An 11,110-nucleotide genomic window follows, 5' to 3' on the forward strand; every position below is an offset into this window, starting at 1 on the left:
TTAAAGAATAATATTGGTTGATGCACCAAATAGTGAATGTCATAATACTAGCAGGTGCGCTTGAGAATAATATTGGTAGATGCACCAAATAGAGAATGTCATAATACTAGCATATGTGCTTATAGGATAATCCTGGCAGATGCACTTATAGGATAATGTCGGCAGATGCGGCCAAAAGAGAATGTCATAAAACTGGCAATCGCACCTCATAGTGTATGACGTAATCCTGGCAGAGGCGCTTAAAGGATGATGTTGGTAGATGCGCCTTATGTAGCAATAGATTTTGTGCCAATTCCTTACGTCAATACTTAGGAATGAATGAATGGAGGGTAGTTGAATTCTTAGTGTAAAATCCTATGAAATAAAGAAGATAATGGGGGTGGTTAATTGGGTTGATTGTTTGATGGTTGAATATAATAATATATTATTATGGGTTGAAAACCCTATATGCTCACCAAGCTCCCAAGTCTGACCCACTTAGTTTTCTTTGCATTACAGATAATGGCACAAGAGTATAAGTTGGTGGACTTGACGAGAGATTTTGGATTATAGATCAGTAGTTATAAATGACTGTTGTAAGGTCTATTTTTACTGTTTATGCTTTTGGTCTGTATCGGAACATGACATCCCGAGCTTTTGTTATTTAATGAAAATACATCTATTTAAAGAAATGTTTCGATAAATTCTTATCACATTTTGTTTTGGGAACAAATTTCGCAACTGTTTTCTTTAAAAGATTTCTCTGATTTTAAAAACAAGCATAAAGAAATCGGTCTTTTCTGGCCGTGAAATTGGGGATGTCACACGCGCCTCCTCGACTGTCAGATGAAATGCTCGACTTCTCACTGCTGGAGCATCCGTCTTGCCCTGTAGGCCATCCATGATCCGCAGGGTCGCTGGAGCTAGCGCTACCACTGGCACTCCTGATGTCATTCGAGGGCAGTTGGTCTTTTTATGGCCACTCTGATCTCAATGAAAGCAAATCAGGTCTGACGTCTGAATGCTAGGGGTATGGGCTGTACAATCCTTGCTAAAGTGCCCGGTGTAGCTGCACTTGTAGCAGCCCGATCCCCCAACTCTACAAACTCCCTCATGTGGTTTGATGCATCTCCCGTAACAGCTTTGACCTTGCTATCCCTTTGACCTAGATTCGGATCCCTTGGGTTTCTTCCCTGAAACCTCAATAACCTCTCCTCTTCCGTAGGTGCTCAATGTCAATCTCCCTCTCCCTGGCTATCATATCCTCTAAGGTCGGACAAGCCGAGTAGCTGATATGTTTCTGGATATTAGCCCTCAACATGTCGTGGTGCCGAGTCTTCTTCATCTCCTCATCCCCTGCATATAGAGGCACCAATAAGGCCCTCTCTCTGAACTTGGCGGTAATCTTCGCCGTCGACTCAGTCGTCTGCCTCATATCCAGAAACTCTCTGGCCAGTTGATGAGGCTCCACAGTCGGCTCAAACTCGTCCCTAAACCTGGTCACAAAGTCCAACCAGGTTATAGCCTCAATGATTGGGGCTCCCAATGAATCACTAACCGCCTCCCACCAATCTCAAGCTCGGTCTTTCAAACAACCCGCATCATACCGGACCTTCAACCCCTCAGGACAGAAACTCGTCAACTGAGCAGACTCCATGTCTGCAATCCACCTCCTTGCCAAAATGGGGTCCTTCACCCTGTGAAAATCTGGTGCACCACATCCCCTGAAATCATTGAAGGAGAGTGTGCGTGTCCCTGCCTGGCCAATTGCCATGTCACTCTTGAACGCCCTGAGGCGATCATCCATCAGCTCGATGATCCCTTCCTTGATCGACCCAAAAATCACCGGGGTCACCTTAAGGATGCCTCTCGTAATCTCTGGCGCGATGAAATCACGTAGTCCGTCATCAACCGGCTCGGAACCCGCACCCGAACCTGATCCCGACCCTGAACCTCCTGCTCCGAAACATGTCACCACCATTCTGAAACAAAACACATAACCGGTAGGTTCATACATATTTTCGAGAGGTCTCACACGCTTTACAAGTTCCCTAGTTATATCTCAACCCTCCTTGATTCAAATACAGATCATCTGCTTTCAGTAGTACGGTCCCATACTACTTTCCACATCTATCTGTACTTTCCTCAAGGATTGCCTTGACTTCACCAAGTCCCTTTCACTACTATTGATTGATGTCCTAATCTCATCCTAGGCTTGCCCTAGGGTAACTCTCCAACCTACTCTCCGCCATCATCTGTGTAAGAAGTCCGCACTAACTTTACCTAACTAGCTCGCAAATATCATTACATATCACTAAGACCACATAATTCTTCGAATGAGAGGTCCTAACCTACAACGGTTGGACTCAAACAAGAGCTACAAAATAAGGCTAGAGCTAACCTTCTGAAATTATGTTGTCCTCGCAATATGTAACTTAACGTATTCGTTTACTAATTAGTTAAAGATAACTAGAACTTCTAAAAGCACAAAGCAAGCAGCATTCGGGCATTGAGTAACCTAAACCAAGCATATCCTATTCAAGCCATCATATTACTGACTAATCAATTCTAGCATGTAATTCAATAAGCACATATAGCAGGAACATAAGGCATCTTCCTAGATCCTTAGCCCTAATCTAGCATGCAGTTCTCATACATACAATAGGCATATAAGGCATCCTTCCTAGATCCTTAGCCCTAATCTAGCATGCAGTTCTCGTAATCATATCATATATCATAACAAACATGTATGGGTATCTTGGGGAAAAACTTACTTGAGCTCAGCCGATTGCATGCATCACACACCTTGTTCTTTCTCAAAACTCTTTATATTAATTTTTAGAAAACTATTTTCTTGTAAAAACCTTTCAAACCCTCGATTTGAGTCCAGACACCCCCGAAAGGTGTATCCGAATCCCTCAAACCAGGGCTCTGATACTAACTTGTAACACCTAAAAAATACGGACCAAAAATTTCATTTTTGATATAGCAATTCATAGAACAATTTATAGAAAACATCATCAAGTTAATTCATTTATTAAAAACATCGAAGTTTATTTCCATCCATTTATATATCAAATTCTTTGATTTTTAATTAGAATGTTTAGGTATAATTTTGTGACCAAAATTGTTGGTTATTGTCAAATATATATGTTAATTTGTATCATTTTTATTTTCACTTTTTATATAATAATATATAAAGTTGATCTGGATTTGTTAATTATTTATAATAAAGTTATAAAAATATTAAAAAACCACTTTGAAGTTTAACAAAATCAGTTTATTTAGATTTTAGTTTATTTTAGTAGCTTGTAAATGTTAAAAAAAAACAATAATTTTTTTTTCAGACTGTAGACGTTTGGTCCACCTCTTCTACTGCAGATGTCTACAAAAATGATTTGCAGACTGCAATATTTTACTTAAAAAAACAAACAACACCTAAGATAAGTTTTCAAGTCAACTTACATCTTAGGCTACCGATGAAATGGTTACAAATCCAAATACATCTTAATAATCCCGGGTTGGAATGAATATTTAGATTATTAGTTGAATTGAAGTGTTTGTTATTATAATAATATAAATATGTTAGTAGCATTATAGAAGAATTTTTTTTTTAATAAAACTTTATTTAAGTTGGATTGCTATTATTTGGAATTAATCATTTTAAATTATACAATACGTACAAATTTGTAGCCACTTTTAGGAAGTCGTGTCATTTATAAAAATATTCTTGTTTAATGGAACTAGAAATTGTCCTAATGTTTCATAAACTTATATGCATAGTTCCTCTTTAATAAGAACTTTTTGTGTTTCAAAAAATTATAGAATTGGACCTATCTATAACAAAATTAAAGAAATGATCTTTATATAATTATAATTTAAGTGTGAGGCCTGTATACTATACGGATTAATTAAAAATAAAAATTTAATATCAATATTTAAACATTAAATATTTTATAAAATAACACTTTTACATAACATAATGTAATCTTTTAAAACATTTATAAAAGAAATCAAATATTTTTTAAAACATTTATGAGACTTTATTATCAAATTAATAGAATAGTTCTCTTTCTTTATAAAACTTGTTAGAATTTTATGGAATTTTATTTTTAAAAAATAAAAATTCCCAAAAAATGAAAAGTGAAAAATAATAATTCTAAAACTCTTATAAAATTAAATGTGTCAAAACTATTAAGAATTTAACAAAGGGTAAAAAGAACATTTCATTTATGAAAATTACAAAAATAGTCTTTATGTTTCATAAATTACAGAAATTATCTCTACCTAACATGCAATTTATAGAAACTAGGTTTGGACCGTCCGCGCGATGCTGCGGAAACCTAGTATTTTAAAAAACGCAATTCAACATAGATAAGATTTTTCGGAGAAATTTCTACGCATTGCAGCGGAAAACTTCTTTTCAAAGTGAATCATAAAAATATAAAATAAGGTTTAAAAGCAAACAATTATGTATGGATAAGGCATACAAAATAAATTTTAAAAATGTATTTTAAACGTATTAACTAACATTTAAATAAAAAAAATAATATTAGTAAAAATGAAAACTATAAAAACAATTATGTAAGGAACCAAAAACGTAACTTAAAATTACCAATAATTTATGTTTAAGATTACGAAGGATAAAATGTGTTTAATCAAAATTATTTTAAGGTAGAAAATGTAAATATAAGAATCTTTTATTACCAGAAGCAAATTTGTTATTTTTAGGAAAATGCTTATTTTATAACTTATATTATATTCTATAAGAGTTGTAATTTGATATGGACGTAGTTGCTTTTGATCGGACATTAATAAAAGCAAATGAAGTGAGTACGACCGTTGGTTAAGAAAAAGAAAGACGAAAGAATTTAGAAGCAAAAGGAAATCGAACGGCTACGAATGGAAAGTTGAAATGAATAGTAAAACTCCTCACATACCAATTTTGGTAATATATATATATATATATATATATATATATATATATATATATATATATATATATATATATATATATATATATATATATATATATAATCTCTAAATAACAACAAATTTACACACATGTATCACAAAATTATAAAAATAATCCCTACACACTAGCGAATTTAGCTACATAGTCCCCGTATTTCAAATAAATTACAGAAATAGACCCTATGTAACAGATTGTTACAAAAATTATGTCGAAAGTATAGGCTGGTCATCATCCCACTAGTTTGTGAACATAATTATAACTTTGGTGTTTGGTGTTAATTTACTACACAAACTACAAGGGATGAGAATGTAACATTTTCTGTGTTTTGTCAAAGACACAAACTTTCCCCTTTTTGTGTGCGCTGGAAACAGAGCTTTCATCTTCTTCGCTACTATTTTCTAATCAATCATCCATGGCCGAGGTATTGAACAATGATTGTTTTTCACCTTTATTTCATATTGATTTAATGTTTACGTTTTCTACTTGATTGATCTGTGTACGATGAACTCGTCCTTCGTAATCTGCATTTCTATTCGTGTTTTGGGATCTATAGATTCACGATTCGATTATGTTCCGCTCTAAGTACGATTAGGTTTTCAATTTTATATTTGTTATACGTTTTCATCCGATTTTGATACTTCTTTTGTTGCTATATGAAATCCTGAATTTAGGTATAGTTTCGAACAATATGAGAAATGGAATTAGGTTAAATTATCGACCTTTGATGAAATTCTGTCCTCTTTTGATGTTATCTTGTTGTCATTATGGAGAAACATGAAGGATTTTGTTTGATTATGGAGTTTGATCCGATTGAAGCCTTATATGTCACAACTTTCAAGTATATATATATATATATATATATATATATATATATATATATATATATATATTTTGTGATATTTGATGTGTTTGTTGAAGAAGATGAAGAATATAATGAATCGTTAACAGATTGAATTGAAGACAGCACCTGGTGACTATCGTTTCCCAACAACAAACCAAAGCAGACACTGTTTCACACGCTATGTAGAGTTTCACAGGTATATGCATATATATATGCTTTGATTAACATTTATAAGAACAAATATGAAGTTACATTGCTATAATAAATAAGAAAAATTGAAAAGGTATAATGGTAATTTATGATTTGAGTGCAGATGTGTTGCAGCAAAGGGTGATGATGCTTCAGAATGTGACAAGTTTGCTAAATTCTATCGTTCTCTTTGCCCTGGTGAATGGGTGAGCAATTAATTAATTCTTTCCTTTGTAATTTTGATTTAACTCATTAATTACCAAAATGCCACTAGATCTTTTTTTGGCAACTTAACTATTTTCTGTAGTTGTGAAAGTAGGTTTTTATTTTATGAAATTCTCCCTTATTTTATTGCAGGTTGACAGATGGAATGAACAGAGAGAGAATGGGGTATTTCCAGGGCCTCTGTGATATCTGAATATCATCATCATCATCATCATCATTATCATCATCATCATCTGATATTTGGGATCTTTTGAATTTGTGTTGTGTGTTTATGTTTGTAAGATGTTTTGGCTAATAAGATTATCTTTCATGGACAAAATGCCTGATTGATTGTTATTTTTATCGACATTTCTTCATTATGTGGAATCCTTCTAGTTATATACTATTTTTGGTGCTTTTTCTTATAATAATGGTAATAGAAACCAAAAAAACAAGTTTGACAACTTCAATTTTATAAATTCCTACCACAAGATTTTATATTTTTGTGTGATTTCTTACTCTTTTAGGCATTGTTTATTTTTGCCATATAATACATTGAAAACTCTTTCTAATTGTATTTGGATAATATTGTTAGAGTTAGGTAGATCTCTTAAAGTAGAATGAATACTTCTTCAATAGGAAGAAATGAAAGTAGTATATGCTATAATTAACAAATCAATCGAAATAATTTGTTATGTATTATTGCATTTAAAACTATTATTAAATGAAAATGCTAATATAGCAAAAATAATTCAATTCTAAATTAAGATTTGTTCATTTCATTCTATTAAAACATTGTACTTTCAATTCTTTTCTAAATGCAAAAATTGCCAACACACTTTCATTTATTTTTTGGTATATCATCCTACTTTCATTTTCTTGGTCTTTTTTATATTGGAAAAAAAAATTGAAATATTCAAAAATAACTAAAGTAGATAATAGTAAATAACAAAACACATACTTGCATAAAAACATAAAGGAGTTGTAGCATATCTAAAGGTCTAATCATTTTATCAAAATAACAACACATAATAATAATAATAATAATAAAATGCTTAGAAAAGAGAAGTTCCCTTGCCCTTCTTGTCTCCACCAATTTCAAAATGCTTGCATCTCTGCATAAAATCATGGTTTCATTTATTATTTATTAATAACAAAATTAAAAAAAATTACTTAGAAATAATAATTAGTATAAAATTACTAACCTTGATTGGGTGTTGGGACACATGCTTACACCCTTGGCATTGCAACCTCAACACAATCTTCTTAGTGGTTTTTGCCTAATAACACAACTTAATCCATTAAGCTACATACATTTACAAATGCTAAATGACCATTTTACCCTTACATTCCAAAAACAAACTTCATAACTTATATATTGGGAGGAAAAAATTGAGTCATGTTTTTTTACCTTAATATAGAAAGAACAATTTAGAAGAGAATACACACTTGTGTTGTTATTTTCTCAAATGTTTTTTTTTAAAACCAGATAACACTCAACAAAAAAAATAAAAATTATAAAAAATGTTCACCTTCTTGTGAAAGACAGGCTTGGTTTGTCCACCATAACCAGACTGCTTCCTGTCATAACGACGCTTTCCTTGAGCAGCCAAACTGTCTTTTCCCTTCTTGTATTGCGTCACCTTATGCAATGTGTGCTTTCTGCAGTCCTTTGACTTGCAGTAAGTCTTCTTAGTTTTGGGAACATTCACCTTCAAACAATAACAATATGTTGAATCAATGCGTACCAATCATGTACAAAAAGCTTCATTTACAAATACTTTGATTTCCATGGACAATGTCGGAGGTTCAGTTTCAGAAAGATCTCAAATAATCACAGTTCTCATGGGAAAGGAAGATAAACAAGTGATTCGTGAAATAGCGTTTCAGAATTCATTCAGGGGAATCTAAAATAACCTAGAGGAAGCACGAAGAATCTTCTTAGAACTTAGAACTGCAATTCAATTCTACAATCACATTGTCGGATCGGAAAAACGAAATATGGTTCGAAGCGTGAAAGTCTAGTTACAAAGTGATTCGGATTCCCCTTCAAAATGATTCTTAATAGGCTAATACAGATTAGGATAAGGTTTTGAGTTCATCGAGCTCAATATGCTACAGACTGCAGATCAAATACGTAATTTGTAACCTAAAGAAATGATTAACGAAGGAGAAATTACCATGGCTAAGGATCTCCGGAGAACCGATCTGCAGGATGAGAGAGGGGAACCACCAGACTAGGGTTTCGTCAAGATGTAGTTTTTAACCTCTTATCAGTCTTATGACGGGTTAGGGTTTTATGGCCCATAAAGATAAGCCCATTTAAACTTTCCCTTTCAAATTTTCTTCGTGAATCAAGTTGGTTTAAAAATAAGTATCCGAGACCTTCTATTTATTTTCATATTCTCATTTGATAAAAAAGAATTAATAATATCACATGTCATAATGATTAGGAGGATATTTATTTTTTTTTTAGAAATTTTTAATACAATTACTATTTTAGTGTTTCTTTTGGAAAATCACTTATTTTTGTAAATTAGTTTCGAAAAATCATTATGATTAAAAAACATTTTAAAACATGATATTTTAAACCTCAGGTCATCAGTCTGTTAACCATGCTTAATGCATTAAGCCATTTCTCTCGAATCCAATAGCTCCAAACCTCAGGTCCTTTCCATTATGATGTCTAGAAGGGTAAAGTTTCCAACTTTACCCTCAAGAACCATCTACTAAGCTTAAAACTCAAACATTAGTTTCTTTAAAGGCGGTCTTGATCCATTAAGCCCCTAAACTCCCACTATAACCCACCAACATACAGATCTGATGTCCCAAGGTGGACAAATCACGTAAAGTTTCTAACTTTACGTTCATACATGCTAGAAACACCCACAAATGTCTATTTTTGGCTTCACAATGGACATATTGCATGAATGGGACATGGAGGCCATTAAAATTTGCAACTTTAAGCCTCAATAGGTCATATAGGGGTCAGATTTATCCCATTAACCCCTGGAAACCTCTTCTCTTTGGACCATTTGATCAAAGCCCTAAAACTCAAGCTAAAACTTCAAGAAAAGAGATATAGTAAGCTATATGTCAAGGTGACGACTTTATACCTCAAAGATGAAACTCTTGATGAAGGGTTTCTAGATCTAGAGTCACTCCTCCAAGCTATCAAACCCCCGAACCAGGACGACGGAAACGTCCAGGGGCAGATGACTTCATTATATTGTATCATCACATTTGAATATAATTGAAAACATAACAACCAACATCATACATTAAAGATACCAACATACATTGTTTACAGATTGTGTTTGTTCACAAATTTACACAAAAGTGACGATAAATATGATGTTCCAAAATGTAGTAAATATCCAAAATCCATAGCCCGGATACCTGCTCATTGAGTCCCTGAGAATACAAGTCGTTTTGAAAAGCGTCAACTAAAAAGTTGGTGAGTTCATAAGCATATTTGTATAAAAGCTTTGTAACATCTTTGATTGTAATAATTTGTAAAACTCCAGAAAATCTAATATTTTTTGTGAAAATGGTTTGTAAGTCTCGTTCCAAAACTGTGAATAATTGCATGTGTGTTCTTTTTTTTCCTTTGTTCGTAATTGAAAAGAGTGTGTGTTCCCAGAAAATCTCATATTTTCTTGCTTTATGTAAAATTATAGTCTTAAAACCCTAAGACCGGGATGGTGATAGTAATGTACAAAATGATGCGTAGTTTTATATTTTATAAAACCAGTGAAGTGTATAATTTCGTAAATCCAAAATAATATTGTTAATCCCTATGTGAGTCGTTACAACCATGCTTAATATGACCGATATGTTTGTCATGACGTTCTTCGGGCGTCGGTTTCAGTAAGATATTTGTCACCCTAGACTGGCCCCGTCTAGTTGTAGCGAACAACTCAGGTGTGGGGGTGTCAACCCCGTATAGATCTATACACAATTACTTCGCTCTCCCTCTAGGAGACTATGGTTGTAACTACAGGATTTACGGTGTACGCTAGATAGGTACATCAAAGGAAAGTCTCACAAGTGCTTCAACATATTCACGCGAAATTTGACTCCCATTATTGAATAATGAAAACAACATTACCAGTGTATACTCATGACTGCAGTTTTATGACATGCGTTTTACAACTTTATTGTAACACCTAATTCCTGGTATGTCTTTAACCCAAGTATTTGTTATGTTTTTCTCTGGGACTCGATGAGTTGGAGGCCTAACTCGTCGAGTAGAGTCGTGATCCTCTGGAAGTTTAGGTAGTCTACTCGACGAGTCAGGAGACCGACTCGGCGAGTAGATGCTGTTTGGGTAAAACCCAAAATTGAGGTCATTTTGTGCATTTTGGTGGTTTGTGAAGCTTGGGAAAAGGAAAGGAGCTTGGGAGTTCAAATAGGAGCTTGGAGATCCAAAGAGTGTGTTCCATTTACAGCTCATTTAAGGTAAAATGCTCCTATCTTGATCTTCCATGTAAATAATCATCTTTAGGGCTTGGATCTTGGTATATTCAGGGCTTTCTAAGCCATTTTCGGGTTGTGAAGTGTAATACGAAGTTATGACTTCAAATATGGGGCCATTGGGGGTCTTTATGGCATAAAGATGCCAACTTTGTTGTGAAACAACCCAAAATACGACCCAAAAATTTTTGTTTTAATATTACTAAAAATCACATCATCGAATGTCATATATAATAAAAACCATGGAATTAATTACTCAAAAGTCATAGTAACTGTGTCAAAACAAAACTGTATCAATCATATCAAAAATCTGAATAAAACTCCCAGGATAAAACTGAAGTCGTGGTGTGTGCGATGCCATCAACCCGAGCTCTTCCCTTTGCTTGCGGAAGTACCTGAAACCAAAAATGAAAACTATAAGCACAAAGCTTAGTGAGCTTCCCCAA

General features: G+C 33.6%; 2 protein-coding genes across 2 annotated transcripts; one reads left to right on the forward strand and one right to left on the reverse strand.

Annotated features, from left to right (window-relative positions):
- Positions 1-5,219: 5,219 nt before the first annotated feature.
- Positions 5,220-6,594, forward strand: LOC111913669 (cytochrome c oxidase subunit 6b-3). Its single transcript, XM_023909389.3, has 4 exons — positions 5,220-5,375; positions 5,903-5,991; positions 6,109-6,190; positions 6,342-6,594. Exons 1-4 carry the CDS (start codon positions 5,367-5,369, stop codon positions 6,393-6,395), a joined length of 234 nt encoding a protein of 77 aa, XP_023765157.1. The 5' UTR covers positions 5,220-5,366; the 3' UTR covers positions 6,396-6,594.
- Positions 6,595-7,134: 540 nt separating this feature from the next.
- Positions 7,135-8,525, reverse strand: LOC111913668 (60S ribosomal protein L44). Its single transcript, XM_042896386.2, has 4 exons — positions 8,369-8,525; positions 7,721-7,900; positions 7,394-7,468; positions 7,135-7,303 (listed from the first exon to the last, which is right to left on the reverse strand). Exons 1-4 carry the CDS (start codon positions 8,369-8,371, stop codon positions 7,244-7,246), a joined length of 318 nt encoding a protein of 105 aa, XP_042752320.1. The 5' UTR covers positions 8,372-8,525; the 3' UTR covers positions 7,135-7,243.
- Between the last annotated feature and the right edge of the window lie 2,585 nt (positions 8,526-11,110).

This window comes from Lactuca sativa, chromosome 7, assembly GCF_002870075.4.
Source record: "Lactuca sativa cultivar Salinas chromosome 7, Lsat_Salinas_v11, whole genome shotgun sequence".
Classification (NCBI taxonomy): Eukaryota; Viridiplantae; Streptophyta; class Magnoliopsida; order Asterales; family Asteraceae; genus Lactuca; species Lactuca sativa.